The sequence below is a fragment of the Lonchura striata genome, chromosome 3 (assembly GCF_046129695.1).
Source record: "Lonchura striata isolate bLonStr1 chromosome 3, bLonStr1.mat, whole genome shotgun sequence".
NCBI lineage: Eukaryota > Metazoa > Chordata > Aves > Passeriformes > Estrildidae > Lonchura > Lonchura striata.
The window spans coordinates 18,837,632-18,860,812 of NC_134605.1; the positions used below are offsets into that span (position 1 = coordinate 18,837,632).

General features: G+C 43.6%; 1 protein-coding gene across 2 annotated transcripts in view; it reads left to right on the top strand.

Annotated features, from left to right (window-relative positions):
* The window catches only part of ABHD12 (abhydrolase domain containing 12, lysophospholipase), a 38,282-nt gene extending 15,472 nt beyond the window's left edge, over positions 1 to 22,810 (top strand). For both annotated transcript variants that reach the window (XM_021534855.3, XM_021534856.3), the window contains exons 2-13: positions 4,365 to 4,489; positions 7,921 to 8,026; positions 10,183 to 10,302; positions 13,133 to 13,163; positions 15,576 to 15,621; positions 16,830 to 16,959; positions 18,390 to 18,427; positions 18,589 to 18,668; positions 19,195 to 19,277; positions 19,984 to 20,062; positions 20,353 to 20,480; positions 20,860 to 22,810. In XM_021534855.3, the coding sequence (XP_021390530.1) occupies positions 4,365 to 4,489; positions 7,921 to 8,026; positions 10,183 to 10,302; positions 13,133 to 13,163; positions 15,576 to 15,621; positions 16,830 to 16,959; positions 18,390 to 18,427; positions 18,589 to 18,668; positions 19,195 to 19,277; positions 19,984 to 20,062; positions 20,353 to 20,480; positions 20,860 to 20,899 (1,006 nt within the window). In that variant the 3' untranslated portion in view covers positions 20,900 to 22,810. The remainder of the gene's footprint in view (positions 1 to 4,364; positions 4,490 to 7,920; positions 8,027 to 10,182; positions 10,303 to 13,132; positions 13,164 to 15,575; positions 15,622 to 16,829; positions 16,960 to 18,389; positions 18,428 to 18,588; positions 18,669 to 19,194; positions 19,278 to 19,983; positions 20,063 to 20,352; positions 20,481 to 20,859) is intronic.
* Positions 22,811 to 23,181: the final 371 nt, after the last annotated feature.

Sequence of the window (23,181 nt, forward strand, 5' to 3'; positions counted from 1 at the left end):
TGCATGGCTGCTGTATTACTTCTTTGTGACCCTCTATGTCATGGGACTCGGTTGCAGTTTCCAAGTTGTAGAATAAATTGTTTAGGGTGCAACTCTGTTTACCCCCAAAAAATCATCACATTCCTTTAAATTTCCTTTGGCCCACATTTTTTAGACTCTTTTGCTCATTTTTGCCTGATTTTATGCTCTTGATCCTCGTCTGAGGAAACAAATGTATTGATTTAAAAAAAAGAAATCTGTTAGGAAAGTGGGGGGATATGTTCTTGTTATGCCATATATTTGTTTTTTTTCCTTCCATCACCCATAAAGTCACTTCTGTCACCTGGTGATCAGGAGATACCTTGCATGATCAAGGTCTTGGCTTTCTACATCCTGTGCTCTGAGTTCCTGCTGGGAGAGCTCTGCTGGTTTGCAGTTTGGAGAGCTGGGGACATGAGGGACTCCAGGGCGAGCTGGAGTGACAGCTGTGAAAAACAGAATCTCATGCTCTGCAGGCGTTTCACTCTTGCCCCAGGCAGATCACAAAGGGCACATGGGCTGTGGGTGTGTTTGCCTATAGATCCTTTAGGGACTGCGAGCACAGCCTGTGTGTGCTTCTGATAAATGTTGTCCTTGCTTTGCTGCAGCTTTGACAGCATCAGTTTTAGTCTCTTGTTTCACCCTTGGCCTGCCCTTTCACCCTGCTAACACATCTGATCAGATGCTAATTGAAACACTCCTGATGTAGAAATGATTCAGATGATCTGCAGGAGAAATTATTTTAATCTGAATCTGGATGCAAGAGCATGCCACAGGTTTGTGGTGGTTGGACATTGTTCGTGAAACCTCCCAAGTTTGCTGGAGAGGAGGGAGCTGCATTCAGGAGAAGCTGTCACAAGAGGACCCCCAGCTCCTCCTCACCAGCCAGATACTCACACTGTACCCAAATGCAAAATGTTCTTGTTCTGGGTGAATGTGGGACCTTCATCCAGGTGTAAGCTATGAGGAAAGCCACCTGCTTCTGATGTCACACTTCCAGGAAAGACTTCCTTCTGTCTGTATGTCTGGGGAGGGAATGTACTTTTCCATGTTCACTTCAAGAAAGTGCATGTAGCAAAAACTACTTCATGTTTTGCCTGTCTTTGGACAGAACCCAGTTGTTGGGAAAAAGCCTTTAGTAAATGCAGGGGGGGAAATGTGATGTTGGGGATTTTGTTTTATTTTGGGCTGACTTGGGGTTGAGTGTTCTGTGTTGTGTGAAATGCTATGTTGTTGTGGGGTTTTTTTAAACATTGCTTTTATTGTTCCAGGAAATAAATTTCTGATATTCTTAAATATCTTCAGTTTGCAGCTGCTTATTTTCTAGTTACTTGTATTTTCCAACTAAGACCTGCTGAGTTTTCTGGATGAAAGGTGGTGACAAGTATGTTCCTTTCATCTGAGCACACTAAAATTTCCTCTTGCAGGGCATATATTTCCTGAAATAGCTTTTTCTACCAAGCAATAGGAGTTTAATTTAGCAAAATTACTCACTGAAGGTTTACCTGATAATTTCATGATGTCTGTACTTTAGCATATATTCTTTGATTTATCAGGAGAAAAGCTGTCTAGTGGATAGAAGCTTTGCCCTGGTTACATTGTAAGTAGACATCTCCCTGGAGATGAGGTGTAAATGTCATGTTGCTGATTAGCATCTGACATGGGGCATGGGAGCAAAGAAAGGGATGCCTCAGTTTAGTCTCCAAAAAGGAGAAATGAATAATTCCTGAGCTCTGACAGCATTACTTGGCCAATGTCCTCCTCAGTGTTTTCTGTTCCTGGTTCCAGCTTGTGGCTGGGCTGTGAGAAGTGCTTTGCCACCCAGATCTGTGAAGAGCCCGTTTTTATGTGCTCTGGTTGTGCCTGGAGGAGTTAAGACCTGGTTCTGTTGTCTTCCTAAGTGAGTGGGGTTTTTGTTCTGTAGGAGTGAAATCCTGGCATATGCACAATTCCCCTGGGAGAGCTCTTGTTGGCTGCAGCAGGATCAAGGCCCCAGGCAGGAAAACTTGCTGGGAATCCCCGTCCTACCTGGGTGCTCACCTGTACTCTGGTTCTTACTGGGAAGGCAGTGAGGACAGAGTGTCTTGGTTTAAGACAATTGTAGGCATGGACACTCCAAAATTAATTACCTTCTCTTTTAGCTTTAACCCCCCCCCCCCCCCTTTTTGCCAATAAGGAGAGATGAATGGGAGTAGATCTAAGTGAAAAAATAACTATACAAAGTGTTCTAACAAAACCACACACTTTTCTCATTGAAGAGAGCTAAGTTACATTTCAATTGCTCGGCAGTTAAATGTCAGCTATCCTTTAGTGATGTCCCTTTGTCTTCCACAAATCCATTGCAGCTGTGAAAACAGGTGTTAGGTGCTGATGCAGGGGTGCCTGTGGGAAACTGGGTTTAATCTGAGAGTAGGGAGCAATGATCAGCTCAGTGATTAGCCCAAACAAAATGTTGTGTGGTTTTTTCCCCCAAAGTTGTGGTCATAGGTGGGTTGGTCTGAGGCTTTGGTACTCACTAATGTTCTTCTAAAGCCTCTGTTTTGTATCATTTCCTCTGCTAGCTCTTGGTTGTTTCTGCTGTTCTTACTTTAGGAAACTGGGCTTAAGTTGTGGAAATGTCACTGGGAGCCTTGGAGTTCTTTACCTCTTCATTATCAAATTTGCTGTGGGAGGTATAAAAATCTGTTGATCCTTTCAATGTGGGCTTGTTGCAGCCACAGCTAGGTGACAGTGTCTTAGTAATACATTTTTCCCCTTCTTGGAAAATGACAGTTACTTTAGCCTGTGAAAAAAAGGGCTTTAATTTTGGTAGTACATGTTTCTGAAGTCCAAAATGTAGTTCCAGGGTGAGAGGAGGCAGACAGGCACTTGTAGGCATGTAGTAGTGTGGCGAAAGCATGTTTTGGATGAATAAGGGGATAGCTTCTTCCATGTGAGCACCTTAGCAATCATGCCAAAAACTTAGGGGGAGTGGGGGAGATTGGAATGTCTCCTTTTTTTGCTGTGCTGAAAAAGTGTTCCTGAGAATTTTGGCTTTTGGACCACAAAAGCTATTGAGATTTCTAAAATTTTGGTCCATGATTAATCTATTTCTATCCAAGTTCTGTGTGTACACTCATTTTTCTTGTACAAATGTGTAAAAAACCAGATCTTTAGGCTCTCTATTTGACAATTTCAACTAGCTGACAATGGCTAAACCCTCTTAGCTCTAGTCTAGAGCAAGTTTAGTGTTTCAGCTCCAAGAATTGCCAAATGGGAGATTAATAATTTCATGTCTTTTGGAAAAATTGTTCTCTGATTTCAGCTGCCTGCAGTTCCCAACCCTGAGAACTGTTTGCTCACTGGCATGGAACATGATTCTTGCTCAAGACTGTCTGCTGAAAAGGAACAGAAATTGAGTTGCCTGGAGGCTTTCCATGGATTTTAGTTCTTGATTGCAGGGCTGGTTGAGAAACCTCAGTGCACATGAAATGTTGGCCAACTAAATAATTATACCTACACCTTTATGTAAACATATGTGCTTACATAGACCCACATATGAGTGTGTATTTGGTAGTTATTCTGATACAATAAAGGGAATTTTGAGATACATTGCTTAACTACCTGCTGTGTATTACTTTTTTGCTTGGTTTTTTTTTTTTGCTGTTGGTTAGGATTTTTTTTTTTTTGGGTAGCTTATTCTTCCTAATCAGAATGTTCAAGAGAAAATCGAGATACAGTGTTGGGGCAATTCTTAGAGAATAATGCAGCAGATGATGAAATTTATTGTATTTTATAACTTAGACTTGCTTTTCAGGGCATTGAGAGGTAATCCTTTCATCTGGACAAGGCAGAATGTCTGCTCCAGTCTGTGCATGAGATCATGTGTAACTTAGTCAATCTCATTACACATAGTTCCTCAAAATTCATGTGTAACTTAGTCAATCTCATTACACATAGTTCCTCAAAATATGTGAAAATCTAACTGACCAAAATCTGATCTAAATGGGAAGTATGGTTGGGCTACTTTTTGGAGATGAGCATGTGATATGCATTCTAGAGATTCTGAAATCTGTTAAGTTAGCAGGAAAAAAAAGCTCTTGTTATAGAGTCTTTTAAAATGTAATCAGTAGGGAGTTTCTCTTCCCTTTTTCTAAGCTGTATGTCATCAGCTGGTATTTTGGTTACTTCTACTTCTCTCAAACAGCTGAGGCTACACAAACTGTTTGAAATTAGGTTTTGTTTAAAGTGTAAATCACCAGATTTTCAAAACCACCAAGCATGCAGATCATTGTGAAAATTGTTCCATAAAAATTCTGCTGTATTCAGCTCTGTATTTCTATTTTTTTTTTTTTTCTTTTATACAGGCGATATGGATTATGGTTTCGATTGAGGAAGTTAATACTCTGGTTGCTGGGAATGTACATAGCCATTCCATTTCTAGTAAAACTTTGCCCTGCTATTCAGGCAAAGCTGGTCTTCCTAAACTTTGGTAAGTGACTCAGTGGGTGGGTGAGGGGACGAGGGGAGGGGTGTCTTCAGTTTGATTGCCTTCACTTTCACCCTGCATGTGAACAGCTTGTGAAGGACATGAACTTTCACAAGTTGTAAACTGCCCCAGACTGTGGTTTGGAAAGCATTCTGTGTGGCCCTGGTAGATGCTGTAGCATGTCTTTACAATAAACAGAGTGACCAAACTGAAGCAAATTTTCAGCCAAAAGAATTTTCCTTCAGGAAAACTGCAATATGTCAGATGTATTTTTCTGAGGGGTTCCACACAGTTGCGTGAATAGACAGCAAGCAAATGAAATTAAACCCAGCAATCTAAATTTGCATTTAAACCTCACTTGCATTTATAATAAAATTTTGAAAAATATTTTCATCTCTGTCGAAGCTAGAAGGACCAACTATGGATACATTGTTTTTTATATAACTTGTCTAATTTTGATTGCATGCTTTGCATGTTCTCACACCTTGGATCACAGTTGCTGTGAAGTGCAGGGCAGCTCCTGTGTTTTGATATTGAGAATTGACAGCCACGTAACCTGAATAGTGCAGGTTTCAGTGATTTTGCTTTTGCAGAACTTTGTTAGGTCTCACTGAAGTTCCTGCCTCTGCTCGCTGACAAGTGACCAAAATAATTGTCCTGTAGCATGTTCTTGTTACTGTGTTCACCAGGTTTCCTCAGTATGGTCTACACCATGTTTAGAGTCAGGAGAGAGATTTCTAGGGAAATTGTCCAGAAACCTGCCTGTGGATAGTCATGGGTAGCATGGAGAGTGGGAGAAAATGGGCTAACTTTTAAAGGAGTATTCTACTCCAGTGGTTTTGGAAGTTCACCCATGAACAAATACAAGGCCTTGGTAAAGTAGCAGAAAATTTGGAAGAAAATCACCATGGCAGTTCCAAAGAGGGGGAATTTGCTGCAATTTGTTGGGCCCTGGCTGCTAATTGTTGGACACTGCTCATTACTGGACATCACCCTCGGGGTGGGGGAAGGAAAGCAGGGCAGCAGGCACTGTGGCTGCTCAAACTGCAGCTGAACCAGAGCTGAATCTGTGCCAGGAGCAGTCAGCCCTGCACAGAACAAGAAATCCAAGACCAAATCAATTTGTGTAGTCAGTGATAAAGATGAAGCAGGGCCCTCACAACCAAAGGAAGAGGCAGGGCCAAAGATAATCACCTGGTCCCTACTCCCAGGTGAGCTGGGAGGTGAATCCCTGGTTACCTGGCTGCTCCAAGGAAGCCAAGCAATTAGGCTTCCAGGCACTGGTTGGGGATTGGGAAAAGACCAGAAACTCTCAGCATCTGGAAGTGGCTCCTGTCAAATACGAGGGAAAGATATCTGCAAGGATGACCTTTTAGTGCACTGAGACAAGTGGGACACCATGGAGCAAGGTATCCAGTACCTGAGAGAATCAGCTGTGCTGGAGGTGATCTGTAAGGATTCAAAGAGGGAGCAGCTCCCTGGAAACCCAGATGATATCCAGTGTGCACAAACCATGTGTTGGAAGTTCCTGTGGAGCACACCAGTGTCATGTGTCAGCTCATAGGCACTGTTGTCATGGAAAAGAGGAGACCAAAAGGTGGACAATATGGTTCCCACACTCTGGCTGTATGAAGAAACCATCTCCTCCCTGGTATGGGCCTGAGTGTCATCCATGGAAAGACTGTCCAAGGAATTAAAAAGTTTAAATTAAAGAAGAAATTTAAGAGGATCAAATTAAAGAGGACCACTGGCAATTCAAGGAGGAAATGTCCCATGTCCTGCCAATACAGACCAGAGTCTTTGCTATTTGGAGCAGACACTTTCCTGCTTGGGAGAGAGGGTTCACACCACAAGGCACACTGTGGTTTGACCTGCCATGGTGGTAAAATATCAGTGATGCCACCATAATGCAGGTTTCTTAATTTCTTCAGCAGAAGAGTGCAGGCTACAGTTTGCCTTTACCTGGAGAGGTGTACACCTGGAATTGACTGCCCCAGGGGTAGAAACACAGTCTCACCATGTGCTATGGACTGATCCAAACTGCACTGGAAAAGGATGAGGCTCCAGAACACTTGCAGTGCATTGATGACATGATCATTTGGGACAATACAGCAGAGGAAGTTTTTGAGAAAAGGGAAAAAATAATCCAGATCCTCCTGAAGGCCAGCTTTGCCACAAAATGAAGTAAGGTCAGGGGACCTGCCCAGAAAATTCTGGTTTTAGGTGGCAAGATGAACATAATCAGATTCCAATGGACATGGTCAACAGAATAGCAGCCATGTCCCCACCAACCAGCGAGAAGGAAACACAGCTTTCCTAGGAGCTCTGGGTTTTTGGAAGATGTATATCCTAGAGGACAGCCGGACTCTAAGCTCTTTCTATCTTGTGACATGGAAATAGAATGGTTCTAAGGAAGGCCTTGAACAACAATAAGCACAGACTGCCCATGCAGTGGCTCTTGGGCCAGTCAGGACAGGACAGGATGTAAAAACTGTGCTCTGCTGCTGGGGAGAATGGTCCCTCCTGGAGTCTCTAGCAAAAGGTACCTGGAGAGACTCAAGGACAAACCCTGGGGTTCTGGAGCTGGGGATGCAAAGGATCTGAGGCCTGAATTTCTGGCTGATGTTAGACCACTGCAAAGGCACAGAGAAGTTGCATGATTTTCCCAGAGAACTGGTAGAAAAGACCTGTGTGCCTGTCCAGACTCAGCTGCAGAACCTGCTGTCCTCTTGGAGGATCCAGGGCCCTCCTGAGATGCAGCAGGTTGTGGTGCCATGCATGGCTTGTCTGGAACTCTCCCATATGCTTTTGCATAAGAGCAGACACTTGCACAGATAAAGATGTGCAGTCTGGGGGCCCACATTTGTCAGGTTAACATTGGCTGTTGTCTGCATTGGTTTTTATGTCTGTGTGAAGTTTAACAGTTTTTTAGGGGGTAAGTGAAATGGGATTTGGCTGTCACCATTATCAGGATTTCTTTTTGTGTCAATAGCACAAAAACTTTGGTGTGTTAATTGCTGTACTGCTAAATCTCAAGGAGACAAATTTCCTGGTTCTGCTGTAGTGGAGTTCCATTTTATGCTAAAAGACTGAATCCCAATCAGCTAACCCATGCCACTGATGTGCAGAGATTTATAAAGCAGACCAGACAGAGATGGTTAAGTGTTTGTCAAAGGAGGCTTTGTCCATCTTCCCACCTTCTCTTTAATTTTAGCCTGTTCCCTGTTTTTTTTGGTGGTTGCCTCTGTCTTCTCACCTTGCTTTCTTTGCTGTTCATGTTTTAAATCACAGCTGTAGTGAATTCATCCTTCTACACAAAAACGTCTTCCCAGCACAGTGGACCAGCTAGTACAACCCTCCAGTGCTTTCGTTAAGCAGTTTTGTAAGAAAATAAATTAAAATGCTTTTTTTTTCTTTCTGTCTTTTCATTTCAGTGAGAGTCCCATATTTCATTGACTTGAAAAGACCACAGGATCAAGGTTTAAACCACACCTGTAATTATTACTTGCAGCCAGAGGAGGATGTAACCATTGGAGTCTGGTAAGGAATCCAGTTTTGTGCAGTATGTGCCATGCATCTTTATCCTTCTCTTTGTTCTAGATGTTGCCTATTCAGTCTTTTTGCTGTGCATGCTCTCATTTGTGGATGTTTGTATTTTCCTCTGCCAAGTGACTGAGTTGAAAAGTATGCAAATCTCTGGGGCTCATCTGAGCTAGGTTCAGTAATGCACAAAACACAATCAGACAACCTGTGCATTTAGAGAAATATCAAAATTTGGAATGATAAAGTTTACAGGTCTGCATCACTACAAAGATCCTGCCTCCAGATCAGACCAGACTCATGGAGTTAGATGTTTTGTCATTCAACTCTGATTTGTATTTTGTTTTGCAAAATACATGTGGGGGAAGATAGGAAAACAGATCAAAGTGTTCAGTAGGAGGAAGAAAATTCTGTTCATAAAACATATGTAAGATTTGGAGAGTGGGTGAGAACGGAACACACAGTTTACACTCTTCACAAAACAAGTGACAGTGTCAGAGCTCATTTGTCATTTCTTTCTCACAAAGATGATTTTCTGGTCACAGGTAGGGACAATTCATTTTAGCTCCTTGTTACCCAGGATGGTGTCAGGCATGGAGGGAAGGGGGTGTTCCTTTAATACAGGCAGTGATGTTCAGTCTGTGAAGTGCAGGATTTGGAGTTTTCAGTTGTGTGTGTAACTTAGATGTGTCCTTTAATGCAGTAGAGATTTTCTCTTCACTGGGTACGTAACCTTTAAATGGGATAGAGATATTCTTATAACTATGATTAGGACACTTTATTTCCTTTAGGCAAATTTTAGTGAATGATCCATTTAGAAACTTGAAAACTTCAGTCTTTCCAGGATAGGCTGATAAAATAGTGGTTTGATTCTTCACTTGAACAATTAAAATTCTACCTATTAATTTGTTAAAATAAGTTTTTTTGCAGTCTTGAGATTTGTATTTTGTTTCCCTTGCAAATGTACTGTGTATCTTTGCTAAAGCAGAACTTCCAGCTTGTGGTGGCAATTCAGAGGCTGTCATTTGTCTTGATATTTGTGGAAGATTTTCACAAAACTTTGGAACCTTGCTTTTAAAAGCCAGTGTAAGGTGTTATGTTTGGTACATTTGTGAAACAAAGTCCTCAGCCTGCTTTGTTCATAAGTTTGCAAAAGTCTTGGGGCAGAACAGTTGAATTTTTGAGTCTTAGTTACTGAGGCTTTTTACCTCTTCAAGACCTTGGTGTCTGCTGGCTGCACACAAGTAGACTTTCTACATTGCTTTCCCCCTGTTAGTTTGTCCTTTGAGCTTTACATCTGGGGAGGATTGGTGTGGTAGGTGCAAGCTTGTCTGCCTTTCAGGTAAAAAGACATGTGAGTACTTAAGCTACTTCTGATGGCTGTAAGCCATCCTCTTTCTCAACAACTCAGATGGTTATGGGCATGTGCTTGCTTTGTGTTTGTATTCTAATTATCCAGTTTAATTGAGTACCTTCTGTTCAGTCTGTCATTCCTCTTTCTGTTCCACCAGTGTTGAATTCTTCCTTGCAGGCCACCTAGGTACATTATCTGCAGAAGAACTGCTGCTAGTTAAAAATTTCTGCCTCTTGTAGATTTTAACTTTTTCAGCTAAAATGTTACACCTTCAAGAACCTTGTGCCTGAAAACAAAACATACTATCTTCTCCTCGGTGCCTGGGCTCATCCTTTCCCTCAGATTGGCTGTAAAGTCAGATATGCCTCTTAATCACTGAACATTCTTTCCAAGCCCAACTGCCTTTGATTGTTCTATACATCTGCTGACCTAGCAGTGAATCTTGTTTATGGTATATAAGTATGTTAATTGAAGTAATTAAGTGCCATAAAAGCTGAGGAACTGTGATTATTTTGCCAGAGCAGCAGGAAGTTCAGTAATTGTGCCTTTGAAGTTCGGTGCCTTGCACAGACAGCCCTAAGTTTTGAAGGCAGTGGTGTTGGAGGTGAAAATGTAGAAATGAGTCTAGCCACTGCCTTTACAATTTGCCCATTTGTCAGCTAATCAGGACAGATTTATAAAAAGTGTGTGTGAGGTGTGTAATCCTGATGAAGGAGTCGAACAGAAAATCTCAGAGTTCGAGTGGCAGACACTTGAGTGTTGAATAGCAGCAGGACAGTGTAATTTTTTCTTCTGTTCTTAGGCACACGGTCCCTGCAGCCTTATGGAAGAATGCCCGAGGAAAGGACCAGCTGTGGTTTGAAGAGGCTTTGGGCTCCAGCCACCCTGTAATCCTTTACCTGCACGGCAATGCAGGAACAAGGTGAGGCACAAAACACTAATGGCTTTGTTTCAGGATGTGTTTTCCTGGCTTGTCACAGCTTTAGCACATTAAGAAAGGCAAGAAAAACTCCTTAGGGGCTGTAGTGATAGGACAAGGGGCAATGGTTTTCAACTAAAAGAGAGTTGATTTAGATTAGATACAGGGAAGAAATTTTTTACAATGAGGGTGGTGGTCAAACACTGGAACAGGCTGTCCAGGAAGGTGGCAGAGGCCCCACCCCTGGAAACATTCAAGGTCAGGCTGGATGGGGGTCTGAGCAAAGTGATTTGGTTGAAGATGTCCTTGCTTGTTGCAGGGGATTTAGACTAGATGGCTTTGAAGGTCTCTTCCAGCCCAAACTATTCTATGATTAAACGAAAATAAAATCTAAAATTAGTTTAGTGCTTCTCCTTTTAAAAGAAGGCACATATATTTTATGGAATGATCCCTCTCCATTATTGAATGTGGGAATAGATTTATTGCAGTTATCAGAGATATCTGATATTATAGTTTACCTTGTATCCTCTGCTAGAAGCCAGGAGGCTGTGACCCTTCCTGAATCAGGTGATGAGAAATATTTCTTTACCGTATAGTAGTCTCTGAGTTGAGACATGGGATGGTATTAGTGCTTCTGTATATGTGACTCACAGGCATTAAATAAACCTTCCAGTTTCTTTTGTGAGGTTATTTTGGTAATTAACACATTCTGAGGAAGGAAAATCAGAAGGAAAGAGGAAGCTTATATGCTGATCTTGTTTCATTATTGCATCTGTCCAGGACATTTGTCTGGACCAGGAGCACTTCTAAACATTGTAATTTTATAGTTGACTGTTTATTGGCTAAAGTAGTAGATTACTTCTCCGTACTTTGTTGCTGGATGCTAAAAACCATTAATGCAGTGTGAAGATATTTCTCAGGATCATGTTCTTCCTTGCCACCTCTCCCCATGCTACAGTGCTTTTGTTTGCTTATTAGAACATGATCTTTTCTCTTAAAAATATACATTTTACAAAAGAGTGTTTCCCCTGCTGAGTTCTGAGTGCCAGTTCTTGGGATGTTTTTTCTTGATGGCATGTTCTTTTGAAGCTGATATCTGCCCATAGATACTCTGCAAGAGCAGGAACATTGCAGGAAAACAAGCTCCATGACGTAAAGAAAAGAAACTGTTTTAGGTTTGCTAGCTTCTACATCACAAGAACATTTTTCACACCAATTCTTGTCTCAGCAGTGTGCTTTTCTTGGTACAAGGGCACTGTGCAGAAGGTGTGTGCTGCAACCCAAGAAATGCATGAACAGATGGGTTTTTTGCAAATTGCCCTTGCCTTCTTGTGCTGATGCATTGCAAGGTTTAATCAAATTGTTGCATTGTTTTTCAAATACTTCACTTTTTTTTTTTGCCTTGATTTGGTGTAGCAAATGATACTAAGGGAAGCTGTTCTGCAGCTTAATAGTGGCTGTTTGGGGCCAATATCTCTGCTGTGTGTGTATTGATTAGATTTCCTTTTCAACTCCCCCAAGTGCTGCTGAGATAAAGGATTGAACTAGGGATCAGTTACATATTTCCTGTTTCTCTGTGCTGTGGAGGAGCTGGAGGTGTCCTGGCTTTGCCATTTCAGATTTAATGTGTGTTGATGTATGTTTGTTTCTATGCTGCACATTCAGTTGTTTGTACAAGGGCTGCTTTACTGCTGCAGGCTGCATTAACTATGAGTATAAGGCACTACCTTGGCTTCCTGGTTTGACTTGAGTGATCTGGGGCTGAGGCAAAAATGTTGTGTACTCAATCCCCTTAGAAAAAATTCCTCTGTTACACTTCAAGGAAAGCAAGAAAAAGCACAAACATGTGCATATGAATGGTGACTTTTCAAGCAAGTGGATCATCATCTTCAGGCCTGTATGATTCAAAATGACTTACAAGCAATCCCTTGCATTTTGCCTGGAGTGTTTTTGTGACTGGATTAGGTATTTTGTAGCATGGTTAGAGCTGACAGCTTTTGACTGGCAAGTGCATGTGTTCTTAGAGGGAGGTCTGGTATTTTGCTTTAGAGACTGCACTGACAAAGCCAGTCATAGTATGAAAGTTTCAGAGTTTTTGTAAGTGCAAGAGTACCTTTACTGTAATTTCAATACTAGACTGAAGTTTGAGTATGGATTAACCATGTCATGTTGTGTATATATTTTAAGGTATGTAATAGCACACTCATATTCCTTTCCATTGTCTAGGTTTCATTTTATATTTACAATTAAAAGCATAATTCTTTCCCTGGGCTTATTTACAGTGTTCAGTTCTGCTTTTCTCTGCTCATGTTTTTGCACATGTCCTTACTTTCCCTGTGCTTGGAGCCAGGTGGGAAAATCTAAGGGCCACCTACTTGGCTTAATGTCATTATTTCTGCTGGGAGCATCAAAGTTTTGAGAGTCGGGACTACTGGCTGGGGCAGCACTTGTGGCAAGAGATCAGGGTAGGCAGAGCAAAAAGGGACAGGCTGTTCTGGATGTATTACAGGCTTTGGAAAAGGCAGACAGCAGGGTGTATTGAAAAGTTCTTTTTTACCTGCTGTGAGGCAAGATATACATGGAGAAGTTGACTTCAAAATTATGTCCTGCATAGCTCCACAAAGCCTGACTGTCTCCTTGAAGCCTGTGACAAAGCATTTATGGTGTTTCTTATGTCTGGGATGTTTTTGTTAGATTGCCTGAGGCAATTGGGAAATATGTTTCTGGAAACTTAAATGCTCAAATGTGGTTGGTTTGGGGATTTTTGGTGTTTGTTTCTTTTTTGTTTATGTTTTCCTTTTTTTCCTCTCCTTTTTGCTTCATCTGTTGCCAGAGGAGGGGATCACCGGGTGGAGCTTTACAAGGTAAGTGGTTGCCTGTGTTGTCCAAACAGCTGCATTAACACCTCAGGTGTGCACAGAGTTGAGAAGACAGCTCAAACAGCCCACAGCCAACAGGCACAGCCCTTGGGGCTCTTAGTGGCCTTCCAATAGGAAGCCTGTGCATGGGAAAAGGCTCTGTAAGCTGTGAGCAAGCACACTTCTCCCATTTTCAAAGATGTTTGAAAGGCTTTTATTTGCTGTTGTTAACGGCCAGCTCCAGCTGAGCCAACTAATACTTTCTGGGGAAAATCAAAAGTTTTATTTAATTACAGCCCAAATTTGATTGATTAATGTGCTAATTTAAGGTACCATTTAAGAGTATTCAGTCTGGATTTCCCCTTTACTCAAGGTACAGTGCATTTGTATGAGTGGTGGCATCCCAAATGCAGAAGGTTTTGTAGAAAACCCAATGAATTCCCCAGGTGTAGCACTATGGTGTGAGTTATGTGAGAACACAGCTGCTTTGAGTGTTTCGTCTAATGATTTTTGGAGTAATTTATTTTATTAAACTCTCTTTTGGTTGAAATTCCCACACATAATTTCTTGGTCTCATGTCACATGTTTCTAAAAGAGACATAATTGGTTTTGCTGGTTCATTTCAGAGAGGTCTGAGTCTGTTCTCTTTATTTGTGTTAGTGTTGGCACTCCTAAAGCTTTATTGCAATTCAATGCAAGATCCTCTGCTGCAAAATCTTTTAAATTCAGATTGCTTAGAAAGTAGTGTTTAGCAACCCCAAGGAGGCAGGTGATACTTCATTTCCTTTAAGAAAAGAAAGATGAAATAAGTTGCAGAAAACTGGTTGAGGAGACTGTTGTGTATAGTAATCTGTTTTTTCATTTTTCTTGGAACCAGCCTGTACTGTGATGCATTTTGTGCTGGCCAAGACAGGCAGAGGAGTTGGTTTTGATTTGATGGACAAGAGTAGCAGTGCTTCAGGCTATACAGACTTGGTGTGTTCCTGTGTGTACAAACACAGAGAACACAGTTTACCAAAACCCAAGGTTTCTGTTCCTGGGTCTGGTGTTCTTTGCTTCTGAGAACATCCAGACAAGATGCTTAGTTTGCCTTTTTCAGTCAATGTGAGCACACACATGGGCTTAGCAGAACCACTCCAGAAACTCCAGGTTTGTGTTTATTCCAGCAGAACGAACCAGTTTGGGATACTGTCCTTTTTGCTGGTGCTTTTAATAGGCCTTCAACGCAGCCAACACATGAAACATTTTTGGAACACAGGTGAACTCTCAACAGATTAAATAATTTTTACTGGCCTGGAAAAGGTGAGATTGTGTATGATATCTTAGCAGTAAAATAACATTGTAAAGCTAAAACCCAAACTTTTCAGGAAGAAACTTCATCTTTTGCATGTCCAGTCAGGGAAATCAGTGTGTGAGTGAACATCTAAAAATATCATATAGTGCTTCCATTGGAAACAGCTGTCCTGCAGCATCTAATTTGTCTGGTGGGACAATGGAAGTGCTCTCTCCCTTTCCAGTCAGGTGCCAGTTGACTGTGTGAGCTCCACTTGATACTGTGTGCCTCAAAATTGTTTTGAAATGTTTAATTGTTTATAAATATACCCAGTATAAGTAATCTCTTAAAATTGTGCTACAAGTAATGCTCAATTGACAGGTGTCATTTCACTTGTAGACTACAATTGTCCCAGTACCACTAGGAAGGGTGTTGGTTTTGTATTTCCTCTTTAGAGTATAGTGTAATACTAATATTGCTTTTTTTAAAAATCATGTATCATACATTACAAGAGAAACATTTTAATCCTTTTGTAACTTTTTCTTGATTTTTGTTTACCACAGAGCTGTTAGATTCTTATCGAGCAATGGTACCTTAGAATGCTTGTGTTGGTTTTGCCAAGGCACTTTTTCTAAGCAAGTTGGTCTAATGTGGTTTGGTTTTACATACTTATTACATATTTTGTTAGGATTACTGTTGGCTATAACATGAATATTTCTAGTAGTGCTACTGCACATTTTTGAGCTATACATTTAAGCCTTCTGTCATGGTCTCCTATATGTTATTCTTACATTTATGCCAATTTGAGTAATATAATTTGAAGCAGTTGTACTCTTTCACTAGAAAACATGAAAGTCTTTGTAGGGGAAACAGTAGGATATTTGCAGATCTTAAGGTCAAAGCTGTTAAAGAGATAATCAAGACCTTAGGTAGCCTGATACGTGGTTCAGGAAACAAAAGGAGCAAAACCAGTGGGCTGAGATTAGTGTTTGGAAAGCTCTGTGCCTGCTATATTGAAAAGCTGTAAATTGGCTATTTAACATGTCAATAATTTTATAAAATGAATCCCTGCATCTTGGCCTGATGCAAGAACATGGCTGGTATGCAAGACTCTAATGGGTTTCTGAGTGTTTCTCTGCTTCCAGGTTCTCAGCTCCCTTGGGTACCATGTGGTGACGTTTGACTATCGAGGTATGTGGGCTTCTTTTACAAACCCTTGCTGCCAGCTAATTAGGTGTGATTATTGCTTCTCTTTTTTTCTCCTCATGGGTATCTAGAGAATTTCCAGAAATTTCTTTCCAGTGCCTTCCTGGGTAGCAGTGCTTCCTGATGTCCAGTTGGGTGGGCTCTGGCTCCTGTCTGTCCTCATGCACAGGGCTTGTTGATTTTATCAGAACTGAGGAACAGAGAGTGAGTCAGGCACACAGTTCTATCACAGCATCCACTTAAGGCACCCCCAGGTGCACATAAGGAAGCTGGTGGGCTTGCCTAGGTGTAGTCCTTTTGGATAAGATCTAGTTGACTTTCCTAAGGTCACACATGGAACTGAACTTGCACTTACTTCCTTCTAAAAGCTCATAGGTGAGATATGACAGAGTAAATTATTTGCTAACAATACTTGCCAGAAGCCATGACTCCTTTGCACCTCTGCACCCACAGTCAGGCATCTGCTGCTTCTTTTTTACCTTCTTAGTATTTAAGCCATGGCTGCAGTGTAATGCCACTGCTGATAAAGGAAAGAAATTAATCCATTGCATTTTTGTCAAGAAGACACCTGGGAGAAGTTTATTTGTAGGAGCTTGCCCTGTTTTTTCAGTCCTGCTGGCAGCTGCTTCTCTGGCTGCCTATTGGGTATCAGAAGGGATGAGGGGTGCTGGCTGCTAAGAGCATACAATGTGTGGATGTGCTGCAAGAGTGATGGAGCCAGAACAGTCAGGAGGGTGGAAAATTGCTGGCGGGCACTGATTGAACAGCACAGACAAATTGATGTTGCAACAGCTCTGTGAGACACGGTTGGATTTTGGCCCTAAGCATCCAATCCTGTGCTGTCAGAGACTCCTACAAATTGGTTACATGCATGCAGAAGCAGGGAAGGTTTGGGAGCTGAGCTGTTGCAGGTGGGTACATGCGAGAATGCTGTTGTATCAGTGTTTGAGATCCAATCTTTGTTTTGTTGTTGACTAAATCCACAAAAACTCCTTGGCAGACAGCAGTCACCTGGATTAAATGACTGAGTCAATCAGGGCTTTCAACCCCAAATCATAGAGGTGCACAGTGAAGTGAACAGGAAGTATCCATGTCCCAGGCCCCTTTGGAGTCGCAGATGGGCTGCATGGGAGGAGCTGGCTGGTTCTGCTGAGCAGTTGGAGCGATTCTCAGCAGGACTCTTTGTGTTCCAGGCTGGGGTGATTCAATAGGCAGCCCTTCAGAGAGGGGAATGACCTACGATGCCCTTCATGTCTTCGACTGGATAAAAGCACGGAGTGGAGACAACCCTGTCTATATATGGGGACACTCCCTGGGCACAGGGTAAGCATCTAATCTTAGTGGCACTTCTAAAGAAGCAGCTTCTGAAGAACATTAAGCACTGACCTTGGATGAAGGTGCTGTTTTGCAATAATCCCTGGGCTGGCTTGGCATCTGTGGCATAATTTCTGGAGGGTGGCTTCCCCCTTTATACTGTACAGAGTGAGAAGGGCTACAGTGAATGACTGCAGCAATGGATCTTGAACCTTCATTGTCCAGAGGGTTCACACTAGAAAGACACTTAGAATAATAGATTGCAGGTTGTCTTTCAGAGCAGAACATCAGGCTTCTCTGGTATTCTAAAATACCACACTTGTGTTTGCCTTGTCCTTTCAAAAGGTTTTCCTCCTGTCCTGATGAACATGCTGTATGTAATCAGTGTTTGGGCAGATGCTTGCATGACTACACTGCTGGCCACCTCTGACATTTGCATGGTCAAGCCTGACACAGGCAAGTTCAAGGTGTCAAGTGCCTTTGCCTTCATGTTTTTAACTTTTATTTCCTGCTTCCTCTCTTTCCATGGCTGTCTGGAGGCAAGTCATGTTCAGCACCACATGCTCTTACCCTTGTGATTGGTGGAGGAGGAGCAGTGGGCAAACACAAGAGTTACCTTTGAGTTGAGCTGTGTACAGATAAACTGTAAGACCACAAAGACCGTGAAACACATGCTGGGATAGGGAGGTATTTCAGTGAAGTGGGTCTTCATTGCTGTGGCACTAAACACCCTGCTTTGTTTGAGAGAAGACAAAGACTTTTTCTTGGCTTGTCCTCTATATTTTTTGCCCTGTTCAGAATCCCTTTCTGCGTCAGAGCATACTTGTGATGTTTCCCAACACTGCAGTCAAGAGTGTCCTGAGACTAGTCCCCAGCTGAGTTCTGTAGTGACCACAGCCAGTCTGGAGTTCAATGTTTGTGAAATGTGCTGTGCTTGGAGAACTTGGCAACTTTGGAAATATCTCTGTCCCCTTAGGGTGATGCATAAGGGAGACCTTGCTGCTTTCTGTCCCAGTTAGGGAAGCTCCTTGCACTGTAGCCCTGGGATGCTGCACTCCAGCTGCCTGGAACACAGCACCCCTCTGCCTATACCCCTGCCTTCCCCTCTTGCTCAACCCTTGTGGTCTTGGAGGTAGGAGGCTGTGTCACACTGCATGGATGTGTTGGGAGCCTGAGAGCCACCCAAAAGGAGTCCAGCCGAGGGGCTGCCTGGTGTGTTTCTTCCTTGGACTTGTTCACTTGAACACAGGCCCCTGATGTCACCTGGGGCAGTTGGGTACGTGAGGCTGATGGGGACACAGGTCACTGTGGGCCAGCAGCCTGGACCTCGAGCAGTGTGCGGGATCGACCTCGCGGTAGTTGAGTTGTACCTGTGCCACCTGTGGAGCTGCTGCTCTGCAGAGGGCCTGTGCCCATTCAATGCTCCTTCTTCTTTCCAGAGTCGCAACAAATCTGGTGCGGCGTCTCTGCGAGAGAGGTAAGTGTGACACATGGATGTGCTTCCCAGCAGCCTGCTGCTGTCCCAGATTCCTGCAGATGTTTGGGGCAGTGTCAGAGCTGTCCTTGGCGCACTGGTGGCAGCTGCTCTCATGAGGCAGACCCTGACCTTGCTGGCTGTCTGCACCTTTGACTTTTCAGAAACGCCCCCGGATGCCCTGATCCTGGAATCTCCATTCACCAACATACGGGAGGAGGCGCGGAGTCATCCCTTCTCTGTGGCAAGTACACAGTGACACTCACACCGGTGGCATGGAATTGTGTACATGGAAATGAACCTTCAGAAGTGCTGGAGCTGAGCTAACTGCACGACTTGTGGGGCAGTGCTGGTATCTGTAAACATTGGGGGATAAAGAATAGACTTGAGACAGCTGCTGGGAACACACAATAAGCAGTGCCAGAGCCATGTGCATGGGAATGAACTGGCTCTGAACTGAGCACACACCCAGTCCAAGCTGGTGAGGTGCCCTGGAATAAAGCTCTTCCAGGAATAACTGCCAACAGTCCTTATGATACCTGGACACTTTGACCATGCAAGCACCCACAGGGCCTGTTCCTGAGTAGGGTGGTAAGATAGACCTGAAGCAGGGGAGAATATTCATGCTGGTGGAAACAGGGGCAGTCTTACTGCAAGGAGCATGGTCAGCAGCCAGGGGATGTTATGGGATGGCAGTGGCCTGCCCTGTTAGTGCTTTTTGTATCAGTGGCCTGCTGGTGCCTGCCACTAACACACATTTTCCCTTTCAGATATACAGATACTTCCCTGGATTTGACTGGTTCTTCCTGGACCCCATCACAACAAGTGGAATTAAATTTGCAAACGATGAGAAGTGAGTTCCCTCTTTGCTGGGGTTTCAGCTGTGGCTGCACTAAGCCACGGCAAGCATCAATGAGGATAGACATGAGACTGCACAGTCTGGCTTCTTTTCTTGCTGCATTGCTCTCACTGGAATGATTTCAATTAATCTCCATAGGCCTGAGAGCAGCACAGTGGAGCTCTGTCTTTTTTAATTGTTCATATTAAGAACAGATGCAACAGAGGAAACAAAGATTACTCAGGGATATGCTGATTTGGTCATGCCATTTATGCTTTTCAAGTGTACCTTGCATGTTAAACCAGTAGCACTGGAACATGGAAGGAAGGTTTGAGAAGATTTCTTTGCTGTGTATTTGCCTAAGCCAACCTTGCCTGCAATCACATGTCTCCTTTCACTGAGTCGTTCATTGAAGAGCCTGAGCATTTGTGAGTTTCCAGTATTGAAACCAAAACAGACCTGGGGGGAGGGGGATTGATGATTTACAGTGGAGTGAGCCACATTTCTCTGGTCTAAGCAGTAAGAAAAATTTATAAGCGTGTCTTTCACTGGTAAATTTTCTATAGATCAAATGAATGGTGCCCAGATCAGGTTTTAAATTGTAGTTAATAACCCACAGGACATGCTTGTCATTCCAATTTTCTTTAAAATGTACATGTGTTGGTGTTAGAGAATGATGGGATTGCTCTGAGCCTTTGTGATATTGTTTTCTGTTTTACAGTGTGAAATACATTTCTTGCTCCCTGCTCATCCTTCATGCTGAGGATGATCCAGTGGTACCATTTCATCTGGGAAAAAAGGTACACATGTGGCTTTGCAAACTTATCTGGTGGGAGGAGCTGGTGTGGACAGAACAACATCTCAGCCAGGCAAGAAGTTAGTAATGGGAAGGTGTAAAACTCCATAGGCCAGAGGGACTACTGCAGATTCTGTAGTGTTGGAGGTGGCAAATCAGTAGTGAAATGAGGCAGGAGCTACCAAAGCTGCTCAAGCCAGGGCCCTTCACCCATGCCTGAGGGGGCTGCAGGTTTGGCAGGGGGAGCTGGGTTGGAGTAACACGAGTGTCTCACCTGCTTCCCCTTGGGTTCAGCTTTACAACATCGCAGCAACGTCGCGGAGTTTCCGGGACTACAAGGTGCAGTTTGTGCCCTTCCACACAGACCTCGGCTACCGGCACAAGTACATCTACAGGAGTCCAGAGCTACCTCGGATACTGCGGTAACTGTGTGCGCTCGCTGGGCAGGGCTGGGCACCTGGGCACCCTGTGCTCTCCACACCGGTGGAGAGCCAGGGCTGGCTTAGCACAGGAGTCAGAGCTCTCCACCTCCTTGAACAGCAGGTTTTGGGAAGGGGAACCACACTGGGAAATCTGGGAGCACTTTCTGGCTCATCTCTGCTGTGAGCTGGATGCTCTGGAGGAGCTGTTTGCAGAGTGGGAACCTCTGATGGGTGTGAGAGCAAAGCTCAGTGCTGTTCCCTGTAGCTGCAAATGCTTGAGCCATAGTATTTGCCAGGGAAATGGGAAGACTTGCAGGCTATAGCATGCACCAGAGTATAGGAGAGCCAAATGTCAGTGCTTTGTCATTTCCTTTTCTAGGGAATTCCTGGGAAAATCTGAACATGAGCATCATCACTGAAGACTGCTTGTCAGCACAGAGAATTTAATTTCCTTCCTCTCTCTTTTTCCTCCCCGCTCCCTGTGGGTCAGTCTGCCGTTCTTCCATCCCTGGCACTAGAGGGGGTCAGGGATTCCCATTCCAGTCCTGATGTGTACCCTTGGCAACTCCAGCTTCTGGCATCAGCATCTGTGATGGCAGAAGGAAGAAGTTGTTGGCTTCTTTTTGGACTTGGACAAAGGGGTGGTAACAGCCCAGGAGCCAGTACCAAACTGTGAAAAATGTAAGTGCAGCAAAGTCTCACCCGTCCCTCATGGTACTGCTGAGGACAGATGTTGCTAGGACACTGTGTCATGACCAAGGATGTTTCTTTCATTTTTAAACACTGCTGCTGTTTTTGGATCATGTAGAGATACATTTGTAGGCAACTGGCTTTTGCCACATTTCCTTACCGCAGGTGTCTTGCTTGAGTTTGAGGTGTTCTCTTTCTAGAAAATACATGTTTGCCTTTCCTTTTCAATCAATGGCTGTAATTACAAATACATGGAGGATCCAGGTAGTGAGAGGTATTTTTATTTAGCTCTTCAGTCATAGTGTGCTGCAAGTGTTGGCGTAATTACACACATTTGGAAATAAAGTGAAAGATTTTTTTTGTTCTTCCTTTTGAAACATCTATTTAATGGGAAAGGCTAGTGCTCTTTTATCTTTCCTGTACCTTTTTCCTTCTGAACATAATTTTTTACTCCATTCCCTGCTATCCTCTGTGGACCTCCTGCCCTTCTTCACAAGTACTTCCTATTAGGATGGGAATGACACACGTGTATAAACTGCAGACATGGGCATTTCAGCCAGAAACTATGAGATTACGTTTTTTTGCTTGATCTCCTCTTCCATGAACAGTGTGTACCCATGCTGCTAGAATGGATGTCTTTAATTACCCCTGTACAAACCCAGACAGCCATGTGCTGCTTTTTGGTAAGAAGAGCAAGAGGTTTTTTTCCTCAATTACTTTTTAACTCCCTGGGTCAGGTTTTCCTGTTCCTGGTGGCAGTACTGTTCCACTGTAGTTGAAAGCAGGCAGTGATACAGTTTTTGATGCAAAAACAAGTATGGGGTGTCATTCCCCATCTTTGCCCCCCTGCCTTCTGTGCACTTCCAGTAACACATCTTAGCCCCTCTGACAGCCATTATTCAGGAGGCAGAAGTGGAAATGAGCTTTTCCCACAGGAAGAGGTTATGGAGATGTCCTTGCCCTGCTTGGGGCTAGAAGGGAGTCTGGTTTATGCCATTGAAGAACTCTGCACTGTAAGAGGAGTCAGTCACACACTGCCTCACTGGGGTCCTGCCCCTTGTCAGTCCATACAGACAGTACCAGGTGCTGTAGGTTTAGTCACTAGTGCTCAAAGGGAATTATGCTGCCCCAAGGGTCTGGTCAGGGGTGCACAGCAATAGTAATAAACTGCTCAGCATGCATCAGAGTTACAGCTGCAGGCTCATACTAGTTGCAAAAGAGACAGTAGCTTGTTCTTGTACCAAGATTCTTCTGCCATTAGCACAGTTGTCCCTGAGGTTTCTGACCCCTGATACTCATAAAGTAGCTGTGCCACTTCGATACAAGTGCGTCAACCTTAAGTTATCGTACTGACAGATGAGAAATACTTACCTGGCCCTGAAGAGTAACACATTCCAGTCAATGCTGCTGCTGGCAGCTGGCTTGGGGCAACGTGCAGCCTGAGCTGGAGCCTGGCTGGCTGCCTTCCTCCTGCTGGGACAGAGCTGGGAGTCCAGCACGAGAACTGCTGCTGTTGGTGGTCCCACCACCACCATTCCTGTTAGCAGCCCAGTGATACGCTTGGAAATTTAAACTGAAATGTTTATCTAAAAGTGATGTAGTTTTAATAAAGGCATTGACTGCTGATCACTTTAACTTTACCAGTCTTACCTGGCAGTTTTTGGGACATTTTCCCCACACTGAGCAAGTCAGCTGGGTGTGGGGTTGGGCTGCACTAGGGTTGTGTGGGAGGTGAGCTTGCAGCTGGAACTAGGCAAATCTTTGTGGCTGCTGCCAGTTCTAGGGGAGCAACTCTTGTGGAACCCGGAGGGTCTGTGCCTGTAGCTTGGCAGCAGCTGAGGCTATACTTCTCCCCTGGGAATGCAGGAGATGGGAATTGCTTGTGTGACTTCTAGTTCAGGAGCCCTGTGTGCCATTTGCAGGGCAAACCCAACACTAACCCCTACCCCAATGCATAGATCCAGCCTGTCATGGGCATGTTGCCCCCCCCCCCCCCCCCCACGGTGGTGCC